General features: G+C 36.9%; 2 protein-coding genes across 2 annotated transcripts; one reads left to right on the top strand and one right to left on the bottom strand.

The window, feature by feature from the left end:
- Positions 1–5705: 5705 nt before the first annotated feature.
- LOC128193124 (uncharacterized) lies at positions 5706–15085 on the bottom strand. The gene is made up of 6 exons (XM_052866388.1): positions 14930–15085; positions 9917–10065; positions 7544–8806; positions 6995–7145; positions 6735–6879; positions 5706–6637 (listed from the first exon to the last, which is right to left on the bottom strand). The coding sequence occupies exons 2-6, from the start codon at positions 10048–10050 to the stop codon at positions 5706–5708; spliced, it is 2625 nt and encodes an 874-aa protein (XP_052722348.1). The 5' UTR covers positions 10051–10065; positions 14930–15085.
- A 246-nt stretch (positions 15086–15331) lies between these two features.
- On the top strand, positions 15332–17555 carry LOC128180112 (uncharacterized). Its single transcript, XM_052847978.1, has 4 exons — positions 15332–15488; positions 15624–15725; positions 16630–16720; positions 17302–17555. Exons 1-4 carry the CDS (start codon positions 15377–15379, stop codon positions 17534–17536), a joined length of 540 nt encoding a protein of 179 aa, XP_052703938.1. The 5' UTR covers positions 15332–15376; the 3' UTR covers positions 17537–17555.
- The last annotated feature ends 635 nt before the right edge of the window (positions 17556–18190 follow it).

Below are 18190 nucleotides of genomic sequence, written 5' to 3'. Positions count from 1 at the left end.
GTTGGGATTTTTTTTACAATTTAAATGGTTCACTGTGTAAGCCGCACCCGCAGGCGGGAGCAATAAGAGAGGACATTTCCTTCTCTTTCTTTTTGAATTGTTTCCGAAACACATAATTGGAAGGAGTGGATACCATAACTCAAAAGCTGGTCCGTGGGGAATTCCTTCCTAGACTCTTGTATGAGGTCGTGTCTGAGGAAGTATCCTTGAGTAGTTCAAAGTTGGTTGGTCTTGGTTGCCATAGAGTACTTGTTAAACACTAACACTGAAGAGCTAGATATAACTGTATGATTCTAACCGGATTCCATACATATCAAAGTCACTGAAAGTGTGTCTCCCAGCATCATTTGTATTGCTATGATAAGGAGGTATTACATAAGTGTATTCACTTGTTATTTCTAGGCACGTACGAGAGACGAAAAAACAACAAAAATATACGGTATCTAATTATAAAACTCTGTATATATCTATATTCTGGAATCCAGACATCAAAAGGAAAAAAACCGCCCTCGTTAAATGATTTTATGTAAGAACGTGTTGATTTTAAAAGGCCAGTTCTAAAATGTATTGCAAATCCAAAACCAAAATTTTCCAGTGGAGGGAACGTCTGAATTAAAGGAAATAATGCTTATTAAACTGACCACCTTTAGCGTAACAAATTGATATAATAGGTGTATCAAACTGTTCCCGACTTCGATGAATATTCATGGGCGCGAACTTACAGGGAAAAGTCAGTTGTTTGTACATGTATTTGTGTCGCTCTCTATACACGACCTAATTTTGAACTACGGGTTTATTATAAAGAAGATGGGTGAATAAGGCGAATAAAAAATGTCTTCAGATATTTTAAAAAATTCCAATTTTTATCTAAAAAGCCTTCATATTTATCATATTAACCATCAATTTCTTTTGAATATTAAACATTTTCCCTACACTTTGACTTGAAATGTCCATGTACCAACAAAACAGATAAAATATATATAAAAGAAATGAAAAAAACTATTTTTTAGGAAATGAATGGGTCAACTCTCCGTTTTTTTCATTACTGTATTGAAATGGTTAATCAAAAATCTTTCATTTTCAAAAGTAAAAAAAAAGACCCACTTTAAGTGAAAAATTAACTTTTTATATACAAAATTTCTAAGTCCATTTACAGCAATAGTAACTATATATACTGACATTATATTATCATGTCCTGATGTAGTGTAGTGGATAGAGCGGTGTGAAATTACTCTGAGATTATATCGTCGACGGTTCGAATCCTAGTCTGGCCGAAACTTTTTTCTGTACTTTATTTAATCATTTGACAATGCTTTCTCATAGATTAAAGTAGTTCCTTTAACAACTTGAATATTAATTTTATCTAATATTGATATTTACAATAAATAAAATTAAAGAGAAAACATGTCACACAGAACCGCTAAATTAAAGAGGTACAGAACAGACCAAAAACTACTACTATTTCAGTGTCAATTCCTTTTTTCTGCGGGAAAATCACATAATAAGAGTGTATTTTGTAGCTCTAAGACAAACCTTAGGGGCCAGAATTGATTCAATTGTTTTGTTTCGTTTGCTTGTGCCTGTAGGATGTAAATGTAGTCCAAAACATTTATTAGGAAAAAACACTGAACCCCAAACAAGAAATTGATATGTCCTCTTTCAGGAATATGACGTCTCTCCTCACATCAAATGTGGTATCCGACTTACTTTCAAAAATCAAGACAAGAGCATTATGCACACAATTTGTCAAATCTCAATCTTGATTTTGAACATTTACATGATGAAGACTATAACATTTTGATAGGAATTTCAAAGGGAAAGTTTTTTTGATTTGACATCAAATATAACTTCGCTGCGAAACACAAAATGTAGATCAGTAAAAATGCGATCGGCATACTTCTGTTCAAACTGAAATCAGGTCTGTCAAATAGAATTCTTGCTAATCTCTGTGGCGTGCGTAGCAGACGTCAGGTGTCTGAAATTGTAAGAACCGCACGTATTGCAATGATGAAAGATTTTGTTCCTATGAATCTTGGCTTCAATCACACTTCTGGGAAAAGCATCGTTGACCATCACACCCAGACATTTCTAAACAACTCTTTACTGATCCAATTTCCGACACCGTTATACTGGTTTTAGATGGGACATATATTTACATACAGAAAAGTTCGTCTTACAAATTCAAACGTCTTACATACTCAGTACATAAAAACCTAGCCTTAGTTAAGCGTTTCGTTATTACAGCAACAGATCTAGAGGATACATCGTAGATGCGGTAGGTCCATTCCTTGCCAACGGTCGCTATAATGACGCCTCCATTCTATCTCACATTGTGAAAACAAACGCCGGCAATTTCATGGGTTTTTTAAGAGCAGTTGTTTTGATTGTTGACAGAGGTTTTATGGACTCGATGCGATTTCTTCAAGAATGTGGCTTCCAAATAGAAATGCCGTCATTTCTACCTAAAACTAGAAAACAACATAAAACGAAAGAATCCAATACGTCACGTTGGTGACCAAAATTCGGTGGGTTGTTGAGGCAGCTAACGGAGGGATGAAGAAATGGCTATATCTTAACAATGTGGCTCCTAAGTCAAATTCCGTACGTAAGGAATTTTGTGTGCAGTGTGTGCAGTGTATGATTAATAAATACAGACCGCCACTTGAAACCAGCGACAATTGTCATTTTAGTCTTGGTTATAAAATGTTAATAGAATCTCGAGAAAACTCAATTGCTCTGAAACAATCGAGTACAAAAGACACGCATTTAGAGCTAATTCCAAATCATGGAAAAGAATTGATGTCAATGATGTTGTTGTTGACTTCCCTGTCCTTAGAGAGGATGAAGTGAGAGAGTTAACATTTGGTGTCTATCAAGTCCGACAAGCAAATTTCTACGTCATAGAGCACACTGAAAACAGCCAGTACAACATAGACGTGTCTGAAATTGAATCTTGATTAATTTATACAAGAATTCAATCTAGACATTGAAACAGTACCATTTACAACCTGTGGGTAAAGTACACTACCAACAGTGTGTGTGGTTGGTACTGTCAGTGTAAATCTGGCGCCAGCACTGTCGGATGTTGCGCCTACATCTGTGGCGTCATTTGGTATCTTGAGTACTCTCGCCATCAGTGTAATTACGTTGTTAGTGCTAAGATGCATACGAATGCCAAACAGATTCTGATGATTTTTCTGACTAATCATAATATTAAAAATAAACCGACTTCTTGTACATTGAAAATTGTCTGTAGTTTTCTATATTCTTGAGCGAGACATAACATAACTTTTGTACCAATCTTTACGAAATCTAAATCACAAATGGCAAATACGTCGACAAATAAAAGGCGGGCATATTTCATCCATACTGATTTTTGACAAAGATATCATAACTTTAGGAAATAATCCAATGTTAATAATTTTATAATAATTATTATCCAAAAAATAGAATCATTCACCTGAAAGATAGATTTAGTTACAAATATATAAATGATAAATAACTTGCAAGTCAAATTATGAATACCTGTCTAAAATGGTGTATTGAAGCAAAAATAGCTCCCGAGTTCCTATCTGATGTAAAACAAAGATGGATAGTTCCGATACAGTGAAGGAGAGAAGTGCCAACTCCGATCATTTTCTTACTGAAGTTTGACGTTTTTCCTTCTTCTGCAGTTTGGGGCTGATACATAATGACCATCACACTGTTGTGTTGATCTCTGCCCTGGAATCAGCCGAGTGGTTGGTTTCTGCCCAAGCCCGAAGGGCTAATCTTAAGGCCGAGATCAAAACAACAATGTGATGTTGTTTATATCATATATGTAAAATCAAAGAGTTTAACTAAAATTCAAAAAAGGAATAAAATTTGTTTTTCTAAAAAAGATTTATAGATTTTTTTTTTCCGTATCTACGAAAGTCATTTGTGTCCATTCCTTTTTATGTGTGTTCGGGGAACTGTCAGAGATGTCGGACTTTACCAAATCGTCGTCGTTTGATATTTAGCAGAAGGGGCTGTCGCTCGAGATGAAGCAATATTCTCTATTTCAAAATTAAAGCAAGAGAAACTTCCATCTTCTGCAACCTTGTAATGAAACAAATTTTTCACTGGAATTTCGTAAGTTTCCTTTCAGATTCCATTCCTTAGGAATTCATATCTTTTAGCGAATAAATTTTACTTCTTTAGTAGCAAACCATTTTTCTTTCAAATAAGATCTAGAGATGGTGATGGTGTATACCATATCTTAAATAAAAAGTCGAGTTTTAATGGAACATTACATGTAGTTTGTTTTCATAAAGAATCTTCGAAAAGAGAGGTAATGTTTCTACATTTAAAAAACAAAACAAAACAAAAACTGTCGATAAGCTTTGAAGATTAGGTTTAATATAAAAAAAACATGGCAATGAAAGCTAATATATTGAAAAACATATTGCACGTGTATACTAATGACCAGTACCAGGTATATGATAAACATGAATACATGTGTAACATAATGAGTCGGTGTGGAGAATATCAGGATCAGAGTAACAATATGTAGAAACTAGTGTTATACCCACTAAAATACTGTAACACGATCGATACTTGTTTTCTGAATAACAATAAATCCATTTTCCCCCAGATTTTATGAGAAACTTTTTGGGGGTTTTTAAGTATTTAAAAATCAAACTCCCAAAATATGATGATTGTAATAATGTATTTAGTGTGCTAATAATAAATATAAAAATGTCTGACTTAAAATTAAATTAATCATGAAATTGAAATATCAAATTACGATAACATTTTAAAAGCAGTTTACCATTATACATTTAATTATTTCTTCAAAAAATCGCATACAGATCACAGAAATTCAGTCTCCGTTAAAAAGTGAAAAATAAATTATGGAATCTAAAACGTGTTTTGTTTTTTGGTTAAATAGATAATTTGATAAAAAAAAAAACAACATAAGCAGATCTAAAATACATCAATTACATTTGAAAGCAAATATTTCTAAATTTGAATTTCAAATGTTTTCCACTCAAATTTTACAACGTCTATGAATATGAATTGCACTAGTTATTGTGTGCAGTGGATTGAGTTCGCGAACAATTTTTTCCTCCTCTATTCGATGTCACTTTAATCATAAGCTTTCGAATCAGATCGCTTCTGTTGTATTCAGAGCCAAAGGTACTCTAAAAAGGATTTAGTTTTACAGATTTCAACACATCGCACTATGTATTTATTATATTGTATTAAACTTTCTAAACAATTAAACTTTGTATGCCTATTTGAATCGTTATGCATTGTTGTAAGTAAGTTGTATATATATTTTCATAATCATGCTTGTAAATATTTGAAGAGCAACATTCTTAAATTGTTTGCAAATAAATTCATCGAGAAAGAGTCATGCCTTTTTTTTCCTCAATCACATATTAAAAATTAAAAAACCATGGGCATCTCTATAAATAGGTATTTGTTGCCAAAAAGTAATACTAGTAAGTCTGGTCCCAAACTCCGCGGTGGTGATCTACATATATTATAAAACATAAGTTGTGTAAATCAATAAAAAAAATGTATATCCGAAGGGAGGTAGACATCAAATATAACAAAATTATTATTAAAAGGACTACTGTTAATGCTATTTTGATCGTGTTAACTCCATTGCGTTAACCAATTAGCACCCCTTCAAGTGAACAATCAAGTGAAAAATTCCCAATTATTCAGACCATGCCTCACCCCCCACAACCACCGCATCCTCCCCCACAACCCCCACCGTCACCCCCTCCATCGCCGCCCCCGCTGTCACCTCCAAATCCCCCACCATCCCCACCCCCGCTATCCCCTCCCCATCCCCCACCCCCATCATCCCCTCCCCCGGTATCCCCTCCAGAATAACCCCCACCGTCCCCTCCATTTCCCCCTGTGTCCCCCTCCCACCCTCCTCCTCCCCCATCCCATGCACCCTCACCCCCTCCGCATCCGCCGCACCCCCCACAGCCATCTTGATCTCCGTCCCCGCCGTCGGTGTTTTCGTCGCCCTCCTCATTGTGTAGGTCCTCTAGATCCTCGTCTTTGACACAGAAGAAGGCCGCCTCCCAGCCTTCCATCTCATAGTCGTCGTTGTCGTCGTCATCGTCGTACACGTGAGCTTCGTCAATGGGGTGCAGATGCATGGGTTCACTGTCCAACCCGCCCCCGCAGGCGGGAGCAATATGAGAGAACCTTTCCTTCTCTTCTTTCTTCTTCTTGAATTGTTTTCGTAACATATAATTGGCAGGAGTGGATACCATGAATCCAAACGCCATCACCATGGCAAGCTTGTCCGTGGGGAATTCCTTCCTTTGGCTGACGTAAGAGGGCGTGTCTGAGGTGGTTTCCTTGAGTGGTTCAAAGTTGGGTGGTCTTGGTTGACAGAGTACTTGTAACACGCTAACACAGAACGCCAGGGCCAGATTTTCTGCGCCTTCATTCGGGGAGATGTTGATCGTGCATTTGGAAAAGTCGGCGACAAATCCGTGGAACTTGACGGTAAAATCATAGTAACGGAACGGCTCGCTGTCCAGGCGAAGAGTTGACCGCTCACCGGTCGGTAATCTGTACATCGTCACCTCCAAATGACCGGGGCTTCCACGAATAGGGGCACGTCCAGCAGTGTGTTTTGTTGCTAACAATAACAAAATCAACAATAATGATGATTTACAAGATATCACTGTATATAGAGTGGGAGGCTAATCTGAATCACTGTCAATAACTGTTGTTACCTCTGACCCCGGGTTTGCCCTTTCTGACGCCGGTCCAGCGCCCTATCAACACGGCCCAGTCACCATCGTTGTTCTTGATGATCATCGCCCGCTCACCATCTTGCTGGGACAGGGTAATTGGAGGATTTTCGACGGAAGAATTGACCTGTGCAGCGAAGAGAAACCTACTTAACTTTCATGGTTTTCATGAAGAAAAAAGCGTGATTTGGGAACCTATGCAGGGACTTACTATAAGACTCAATGAAACGTTTATCACAAACCTGTGCCGGTGTAGGCAGGGTATCCGGACCTAACAGGTGGCAGACGACACTCAACAAATCGTGATAAAACACGTGAACGACTGACGTCATCAGCGGCAAGCTGTGTATCACGCGGGCAGTAAACATCACTTCACCAACCGCATTCCTAATTCTGATAAAAAAAAAAAAAGATAATCATTCAAAATATTTGTCCATCATGATTGACAGCAAGGACGAACATTAATCATGGAAATATATCGAATGGGTGTGGGGCGTAACGCGGCAATGAAACAGTAGTCAATATGATAACAACAAAAAACAAATACTGTACAGATGGTTATTTTCGCCCTGTGTAATTTTCGCCCTTTTACACTGGCAATCAGTCTCCCCCGTCTTGAATTAGCCCAGACAGAGTTTTTGTTTGAAGAAAGATGATTTAAAACATTGAAATTCGCCTGGCTTTAAATTCGCCCGCTGAAAACGAGGGCGAAAGGGACGAAAATAAAACGGAGCGAATATTTCCCTGTATAAAGTAATTCATTTCAACATTACAGTGAGATATTTTGTTACCTGTGGGTGGCCACTGAACAACTGTGCTCCACTCCCTCTGGAAGACGTGGTAGGGGGACGGGTCCCCACAAGGCCTCGTTGTCCTCGGGAATGACCGCCAACTCAAAGTGGCCGGGTTCCAGCTTTAAGTTGCAGCCTTTGGTATCAGAGACGGTGATCGCGTGTTGTAGCGCCATGGACTCGCCATTGGATAAATGCACGGTAGAGGTGACCGTGAAGGAACTACCTTTACCACCTGTACTACCCTCCAACAGATCTCGGCACGATATCCTTCCCGCTCCCAGTAAAGTTTTACCCCCCAGCTTACCAAGTTTTCCGTATTTGAAGAGTTCTACACTGATGAATTCAATCATCTCCGTGTCGATGTCGTACATGGGGATGTGATGAGACTGTGTCCCCCAGGCGCCCCCTACCGGCTTTTTCAGCTTAAGGAGCTCTATGTCCATCCCATTTCTGAACACTGCATTGATTTTGAGTTGGTGAACTTTCAGCGCTGAGGTGTAATCCAGGATTTCTGCTTTTTCCAGTTGTAGCTGTACAATTTTTGCACTGTGTTTGTCAATCACGTCACTGGAAACGGGAAACAGACGACCATTGGCCGGCTTCCCTCTGTACATGGCGCCAAATTCTGAGAAGTTTGTTCCAAATGTTTCCCGCCATAACATCCTTGTCTCCTTGTCGGACTCCACCAGCTTGGAGCCCTCGGTCCTGTCGTTTACCGAATCGTCGTGATTGAAGAGTTTTCCGAGGAGTGATTCTGTGTCTTTCTTGTAAGCTGCCGGGTGGACTTGATGCGAATGCCAGATTAGGTCGACGTCATAACAGGGAACTACAAAAGAGTCGGGATTAAGTCGCTTCACAGTTAGAAACTGTTTGTATCGCTTAATGGCGTTTTCTATAAACTTTTCGTCGTTATAATGAGGCAAGGAAACTTGGTAATAGAAAAGTCTCTGCCTTCCTGCTGCCGCCTCCAAATCGTATTCAAAACGAGAATCATACGATGGCGGCTTAATGCTGCTCTCCATGAGGTTGATAGCGAAGTCAACATCCGGGTACCTCCGTTTCCACAGTTTCTCCGTGTCAGTGCGGTTGAGGTTGGGCGTGAGACTGTGGTCTATTTCTGAGTTACAGACCCCCACACAGTCCCTGACGTAACACACGGGGGATAGCAGGTGGCAGTGCCACACCCACGCGATGTCCAGAGGAGCTGTGAGGGTCAAGCCCCGGTGTTCGGCGGCGAGTGGTAGCCACAGAGTCTCGTATCTGTAAATATAGATAATAACGTATTATCCAACTTATGGGTATGTCAAATCCCTCTGTCTGTTAATTCAGGGTTTGTCTTGTTGTTTTATTTTACATCCACCCAGAAAATTCAAAATTAGCAAAATGACAGCTTGTTATATAAGCATAAATGAATAAAAGGTGTGCCTCCTATTTCCAGTCTCAAACAATTAGGTCGGTTGATAGGGAAAATGGTTGTTTAAAGGAATCCCGAAGCCCCTGGTAAAACATTTCTCTTAACCTGCATGTCCACAAACCCATTTTTTTTCCTGTCAAAAAATATATTAGGCATTTTCTAGACAAAGACTATAACTAGTAAGTATATTACAGTCTGTCCCAAGATATTTATGCTGCACATTTGGATGATTTCTGATAAAAATACAAAAATATAAAAGAAGCGAAATTGAAATCGATGAAAGGGAAAATTTCCAATATAACTTCATTCACACATTATCATTTTTTCCTCGTAAAAAAACAGATTCATAATGTGGAATGTTGACATCTTTTCTCCATTCGGAATACCTCGCACAATTTTTCAACGTTTTCATCCGGACTTATTTATCGTTGATGCAATGCAAACTCCTCGTAGACTTTCTATTTTTAGCTGTGTATTGAAACCTGACAAACTAGAAGGGGTGTTTCAAAAAGGAAACCTGGGATTTTTTCATACTCTTGAATGAACATCGTCTGAATCAAGAGGTATTTATAAATATCGAATAATTTAAGAAAATACGCGCCAAATATACAGACTTTAGATGAGTGAGACTCAAAATATTATCATATTTATTTTTCGTTTGGTAGTGACCGAAATAAATAATAAAGGCTTACAGGGTGAACGTTATTATAAAACAATATGACAACTTTTTTACATGTAATCTTGCATGCATGTACATGTTAATTAAATCCCTATTAATCATTTTTTTACTTCATTACAAAGTCTTTTTTTCTATGAATTATAATTTTAAATTCATTTAGTATTATATATATCGATTCTTTTTTCTGCAACACAAAAAATCATTATTTCTTTTTTCAAACCCTTACTTCAAAACAATTTACTTTCATCAATTCTAGTTGATCTTATAAAGTATGTACCTGAAGATAGCGTATTTGAGAATCGGACCCTCATAGAGAGGCGGGTATTGGTCAACCTCCTGGAGAAAGGACAGCTCCCTATTGGCCGCTGTCTGGAAATCCACCGAGAACTCGTACGCTTCCACGTCGCCCATAATGGCGAATTGTACCTATACACATCAATCATTATAAATAAGTAGTTAAAATAAATACATTGTGTAAAATGTATACATGAACAAATAACCAGCTGAGTTTCCAAACGTTCACATATGATAAATAAACACGTGTTGAAGGGAAACTCAATTTTGCAAAGTAAAAAAAAGTTCATTTGGCAATTTTAAAAAAATATTTTTTTCAGCTTGTTACCATAACAACGGTCCTCAATCTTTATTTTGAAAATCTCATTCGCACAACCGTAATAAAGAGTACCAAAAAATCAAGCTTTGCATTTTTCATCTTTTTTATTCAAATTAAATGAAGAAATCATATTTTGAAATTTCTCTTTAGTTGCCAGGAAAACACTTTTAAAAATGTGTTTCTTTATAAATTTTCTTGAAAAATGACAATTTTGTTTAATAATGTATGCAACCTTATTTAAAAAAAACAAGTTGTGCACATTACTTACAATATGTTTTCAAATGTCATTTTTACCCTCTGTTACTATGGAAACTGGACCACATCGCAAAAAATAAATGGTGTTCGGCTTTTTTCACTTATCAAAGTCTTTCAAATTGTTAAGTATGAAGAAAATCTGTGACTTTGCGTGGCCATGGAATTTGTTTCTTAAATAAAATCAATTGATCTTTCATTTATCATGCAGTCTTTATTTCCCCCTTGCGGAGATTTCATGTTATAAATTACAATACATAAAAAAATCAGTCAATCGTACAAAAGTGGGAAATAATGATGAAGACAACGTATATATATATACATATATAATAAGGAAAATATTTATAAATTGTTACATATGCTCTAAAAATAACAGAGATCTATTATAGCATGCTGATGCACTGCAATTTGCGCAAATGCAGATAAATACTTTCTTGCTTTCTTTATCTAATAATGTTGTGGGTTCAAATCCCCCGAGCAAAATGTAGTATAAAACGTCCTCTCTTAGCTGTGAAAACTCTACATATAAATGGACATCAAAATTATTGATTAAACTGTTATAAAAAGAATCCCTAACAAAAGCTCTGAATGGACACCCCAATACAGCATGCTGAAACTGGTTGCTGTAAGTGCATTGACATATTCTGCAGTTTTGGTCTATATACACGGGTGGAATGGTCCAGAGTTTAGCTAGTAATGTAATAAATGGAACTTCATCAAATGAAAATTCAAATTTCCAGAGTCTGATAGGAGAGACTGTATTGTGAAAAACTTTAAACATTCGGAAGTCTGGATCATTTTCCGTGCGACTTCTCCATTCATCAGTATGGTGATTATGAATCGACTGTTTAACCATAATTTTCCAATCCTTTTTTTTTCAGGGAATTTACCAGCTTCAAGGAACAATTGTAAATGTTTAAGTAAATTATATTTGGCTAATTTCGTAAATATCCTTAAAGGAAGTGAACAGGAAAAAATTATCAAGGGCTCAAATTTGTCAGTTTGATGTATATAATGATTTTGTAAAGCCAATTAGACATAGCTTTCCTCAGTAAGAAAATATTCCATTAAAAGTAACTAATTCTTGCAATCCATGGGAGCCGCCATATTGATAAAATCATTACCTCCCTGCCGGAAAATGGTTTGACGCCGTCCTGTAAAAGGTCACATAATCTAAGTAAGATAATATTTTTTGCCAGACAGTTAATATCAAGCTTGCACAGTTTTCCAAAAAAGGCTAATTTTCTTTTATCTATTTCCGAAACGATGGGATGTAGTCCAAGCATACTCTCACACATGTCTGACCTTGATGAAATTTTCAGACCTTGGATGTCTTTTATCACGAAATGTTGAAATTTGTTTAAAACTTGTAAATCTGTTTGCTTTAATTAAATTGTTCCACAGTTCACATCCATACAATACAGTAGGTAATACTATGTTTTGGTAGAGTCTAACAAGAGTTAAAGGGTTCGTATTATGAGACAGGTCGTTCCGTATGGCGAAGTATGCTTTCCTGCCTTTGTTACAGCCTTCCGTTGTTCGCTCACCAGACTTGAATTGAGAGTGTTGGATAATAGCTAAATGTTTGTAGCTATCGTTGATTGAGATGTCCTCCTCTCCTAATTTCCAGGCATGCTGCGTTGGGGACCTTCCAACCTAACAACGCTAGATTTTTGTGCATTAAAGGAAAAGCGCCATAAACATGATTATCTATATGCAACGTTTAGCATTTTTTGTAAGCCCGCCGGACTTAAACGTAAACATGCAATATCGTCGGCTAATTCTGGGTTTGTTGATTTTACATTGTACACACTAAAGATACTGCTTACATTTTCATACACCTTCTTGACGAACACCTTGTCTAAACCATTCAGAAATTGTGCCATTTACAGCTACTGTGCTTTCATCATTGATATGACAATCGTCTATTATTTTCCATATCTTACCCCTCAATCCCAATTTCTAAAGTCTAAACATGAGCGCTTTTCTCCAAACTGTGTCATAAGCTTTTTTACAATCTAAAAATGCCACATATACAGAACTACCGTGGTCATTGTAATTGATATAGTCTCTTGTAAATTAAAACCTGCGGTAATGCAACTCAAATCCTTCTGAAACCCTTGCTGCTGGGGGTTTGGGAACCTACTTTTGCTAGTTATTACGTCCGAAATTCTATTGTGCAGTATTTTTTCAAAAACCTTAACAGACACGACAATAATGATACTGGTCGGTAGCTATCGGGAGAGTGTTTTGTTTTATTTTCTCCTTTATATATTGGGACAACAATACATTTTTTCCACTCACTGGGTATCGCCCCGCATTTGATAATCTCATTGAACAATTTGCATAAGTAAAAGATTACTTTATTGCCCCCATATTTTAGATGTTCTTCTTGAATACCATCAATTCCCGGCGCTTTAAGCAGTTTAAGGGAGTTAACGACTGGTCTACTTCCGATTCGGAAACTTCGTACTCGAGACGTTTGTCGCATTCGTTATAAGATTTAACGTCGTCATATAATTTATTTATGCTCAGAAAATTTTCTTCGTTATAGATACTATTATTTTGAGGGGTATATACATTTTCAAAGTACGTTCCAAATAAATCAGACACACTTTGAGAGATATTTGCAGTTATACCGCCGTACTGAATTTCCGGATACACCCTGCTTTTGCGGGGTCGTTGTTTGCTTATCAGTTTCCAAAACAGTCGCGTGTCGCAGCCGGCTGCGTTATCTATGTCAGTATAGGTTTTCTTGATACACTGCTCCAATGCTAGTGACTGGCATTTACGAAAACGCCTTTTCGCGCGCTTATGCGTGATGCATCCCGCGGGGTCTCCCGTCCCTAACCCAAATGCCTCTCATTCTCAGTTCTTGGGCATGAGCTTCTTTGACCTCCCCTGTCCAGTAAGGCTTACAGTGGGGGTTAAATTTAGACCTGGGAACGACAGTATTCGCACTTGTTGTTATACATTTAACGAATGTCATACAAAATTCGTTAATTTCGGGGTGGGTCTCTAGTACATTATTCCCTATTATATCATCTAACTGGTGAGTGACCTCTCTTTCATAGGTTTGCTTGGATTCATTTGATATTTTGTGCCATGCTGGAGTTTTGTTAGTAAATTCAATGAGATGATGTTGATTGCTTTGTATATTGTACACAGCCAAAATGGGAAGGTGGTCAGACGTACTTGAGAACGTTTCTTGGGCAAGGATTTCATAAGAACTGAGTGACATGTACATATGCGCATCTGAGAATACATAATCTAACATAGTTTCTATACTCGTAAATGTGTGATTACATTTGGGCGCTTTATCATTCCTTAACATATGATTAAGATGGTTTTCTTTTATAAAATTTTTAAGCTCCCTTGATTTGTACAAATTGCATCTTCCGATGTCTAACTCCAAGCAACTTGCATTAAAATCACCAGCTACTACAATGTAACCATATCGTGAATAATAATCATAAAAATCTTGTAATATGGACAATTGATCTTTATATGCTTCAATATTTTTTCTGGGGGGAAGGTAAGTCCCTACTCTGTGCAAGAGTTCATACATGTACAATACTGTGAATAGATGCTGGTCTGAAATGTTAAATAACAAAACTTCGTTCCGGACAATGGGTTTTTTTTCACATTCTAAAACTCCCAAATTCATTTTTCGTAGGGGGGCTTCGCCCCCTGAACCTCCCACTAGGGCTCTGCCCTGGACCCGCTGGGGGCCTCAGGTGGCCCCCAGACCCACAGCCGCAATAAATTTGCCTCACTAGAATATTATCTCAAGCTACGCCCCTGGAATTGATCTGAAATTGTTTTCAGTAAGTACATGTATAATTATTATTTTTTTAGCCAATAAAACATTAAACATCTGCTTAAATTGCATTTATGTGTTAACGTTTTTTCCAAAATCATTAATTAGATTAATGAAACTAAAATTAACTGCAATACAGAACACTTATCTATAAAGAGTTTTAAATGCTCGACCATTCGCCCTTATTCTAAAGAAGTTTCCATCATGTTGTTATAGCCCCTGGGGTCCTGTAAAGACATTTGTTTGTACTTTGATGCAACACCTGTATTAACATAACCCCCCCCCCACACACACACACACACACACACACACACACGCATACACACACACACATACAACGGTGCGTGCAACTTTTGGAGGCAGACCAATCATCACTGTCATATCAAATCAATTTAGTTCAATGCGGTACATTTCAACGATAAGTCTACAATGGTAGCCGTCAGGCTAATGGAATGCGAGAAGGCGAGGTTAGATGCCATTAATCTTCAGGTGGATCTAATTAATGATACATGTGTGCAAGTTCAATTATAAGGGTTATGAGAACTGAATGATATCTTTATATTATATTTTTAATATATCGTGTTAATAATATAGACTCTACTGACCTTTGGGCCCTGTTCTACTTTACACTGACTTGGTCACCGGCTCTTTGTTTACGTTTTGGGGAAAGTGGGGCCCACGAGGGGACACTCTTTAAATAGTTCTCACAGGGAATTTTGCAAATCGCTTTTCCATAGTCGGTTTATTTTCTCAGTTTTTATTTTATTTTATTTTTATTTGGAAAGACTGTAGGGTAGTCCACACGCGTACTATATGTATTTTTCTTAATCGCGACTTATGCAAGATACCACATACAACAGTAAAAAATAAAAAACCAAAAAAATACACATATCGTTGTTTTACATGAAATTCTCCTTAAAGTTTTTAAGCAATATATAAAAAGACAAATTTAATAAAGAAAAAATATTCATTCAATATTCTTTATACTCCAAAAGACTCGATAATGATATAGGGGGTAACTATAACCTTGAAAGTGAAAGTAGAGTGTCAACATGAGCACGTCGGAATCGGAGAAGAATAACAACACAGAGAAAACAGAACAGAATGTGCGCAGGGTTAAAACAGTTCTACCACATCATATGGCAGGGGGTCCTCAAGGACTAGGTATTACTGAAAAAATATATAGCCAAAGTGAAACAAGTTGAAATTCAATAAATAGGTTTGCATAACAAAGTTAAATGTCGATGTGCATCCACATGGTAAGAGATTCGCAGTAATACCTACCATTGATTGTTTCAGGTGACCCTGAAGACAGGACTCTACGAATTGTGGAGGAAGACACGCTGGTTGGAAATGTCATGAGGGAGCGAGGTCGCATCATCTGTGAGAAAGAGCTGTTAGGTAAAAATGATAAAATGTCGAATATAACGAGCTGTAATCCATGGTAACTTGATATAAATGTAATGTCAAATCATATACTTGTTCATCTGCTGGTGTGATCATTGGTGACAGTCAGAGTGGTTTGATTGTTGGCACCGGATACATGTAGTTAATAGCTGGTGAAGAACCTGATTGCAGATTCATGGGGTCTGGGTTCGAATCCAGGTCTGATCCCTCATATTTCTTCCATCACTTAAATTTGGTGTTGTGACCAACCCCTGAAACTGAAAGTTTAACTCCTGCCAGGGGAAAGAACCTGGCATGGTATTTACAATGGGGAAAATCATTTAAAACAGGGGAGGAATGTGACATGATGAGGGATAGACTGGATTAATCGCCAGTACCAGATACTCATAGCTCAGTTAGTAGAGCACCTGACTAGAGATTAAGGGGAGCTGGGTTTAGTCTGGTCATTATTTCTTTCCATTCTGTTACAACAGTATAATTTTGTGTCTACCTTTATTGTTGAAAAATTTGTATACAGTTTGACAGTAAGTTTAAATGTATTTCTGTACACTCGAAACAATTGTCATTTGTCAAAGTTGGGTTTGCTGGAATAGAAATATTGCTTCTTTTACTACACGACAAAAAATATTTCTTGTGTGCCATATTCCTTCTAGCGCTAGTTAGTGGGTTAACCCTTTAACTGAGATGGTTTATACTTAAGTGTATTGGATGTGAGTCTATTTGTGATCATTTCCCAATCTGTTACACTTGCATGCAAATGTAAAAGTGTCTTATAAACTATTACTAAAGAAACTAAAGATGTATACCTTCATCTAATAACCACGAAAACTTAAAATGAAAGATGGTCATTTCAATACATTTAAAATATTGAATTCTGACACAATTTTTTCTGTCACAGATTTTATGGTATGTTCTGATGAACATTATGTATTGTTTCCATGGAGATGTAAGACGGAGAGCAGGATATACAACAAATGTCTGACTGACTTGTAAGTACTCGTAACAGACTTGTAAGTACTCGTAACAGACTTGTAAGTACTCGTAACAGACTTGTAAGTACTCGTAACAGACTTGTAAGTACTCGTAACATAAAGATTTTAATGTTGGATGATAATGCACAGAAAAGGAGCCAGTCACATTCTCAAAACATTTACCTATTTATATCAGTCTAAATAGTCTAAAGTTGCCCATTCTTCCAAATTTCATTTAAAATTTACACCATCACTAAAACTAGCTATCATTTTATAATGATTAGGGTTTGGTTGTACATGTAAAGTACAAAAAAATGACATGGGAAATGGAACATGAATTAATTAAATCAGACAATTCTGTATATTATACTGGTAATTGCAACTTATACATTGTTAATTAACAAATTACCTATCAGATTCCCCTATTTTTGTCCTCTATTCAGGAAGTTTAAATAGATAGTAGGAAAAACGGCTTTGCAAGACTATTCAACCTTTTTAAAAACATTTCAAAACAAAAATATTGTGAACAATTTAATTTTGTATGTGTGTGCACTAGAAATTTTTTTTCTTTACTAAATTCCATTGCAATATTATTGTAGGAACAGTGATCCAAAATTTCAAGAGGAATGTAAGGAAATCTATCTTCAAAGGAGAAAGCACTACAGATTGACAGGGAGATATGATACTTACCATGAGAAGAACGAAGCAATGAAAGAGAAACTGGCCGAGAGGAAGAAAATGAAAGAGGAACAAAGACAACAGAAGCTACAGGAAGCGCAGCTACACGCAGACACTAGTTTATTAGGACGATTTAGGAATTTATTTAAATCTTGAATAAATTGAACTGTTTGTAGTGGGTTTTTTTTTTCAATTTGATAAATTCTCTCTTCGTCGGTTGTAAAAATTACAAATGTGTGAGTTCAAGATATTGTGTTAATTCTAAATGAGATTTTCATCCACTTGCCTTCAAATGTGACAAGTGGTTGTGAAGGGATATAAATCTCGATTTTGGCCCAAGTCTTAATCTCAACAGCAGGAATTCCTCATAATGACAGACCCATCTTTGATATGGAATCTCGGTTGTAAGTCTTTTCCTAAGGGGGATTGTTTCTAATGTTGAGAGCCACACAGTGATAAATATAACCTAGTCTTTATTACCCCTCCCTCCTCACACAAGGCAAGTGTTACACCATCTGAGCAAAGTGGTGGTTTAAGGTTAATTTTCTGCAAGCCACCAAATTTTTTAAAATGTCAGTATGATACCTTATTGGCAAAACTCAAAATCAAAATTACATTTCTTCAAAAACTCTTTGGGTAGCAATGACAAATTCAATCATGTTATCAATGATTCTTCCACACCACACTATTTTTTTTTTAATTCATTGTGGTAGCCATGACAAATTCAATCATGCTATCAATGATTCTTCCACACTATCTGTAAACAAAGGACACCGCTATGGATTATAAAGTGCCATTCTGTGTTACCCC

Source organism: Crassostrea angulata, chromosome 1, assembly GCF_025612915.1.
Source record: "Crassostrea angulata isolate pt1a10 chromosome 1, ASM2561291v2, whole genome shotgun sequence".
NCBI classification, from domain to species: Eukaryota; Metazoa; Mollusca; class Bivalvia; order Ostreida; family Ostreidae; genus Magallana; species Magallana angulata.
This window is presented reverse-complemented; position numbering and strand designations above follow the sequence as displayed.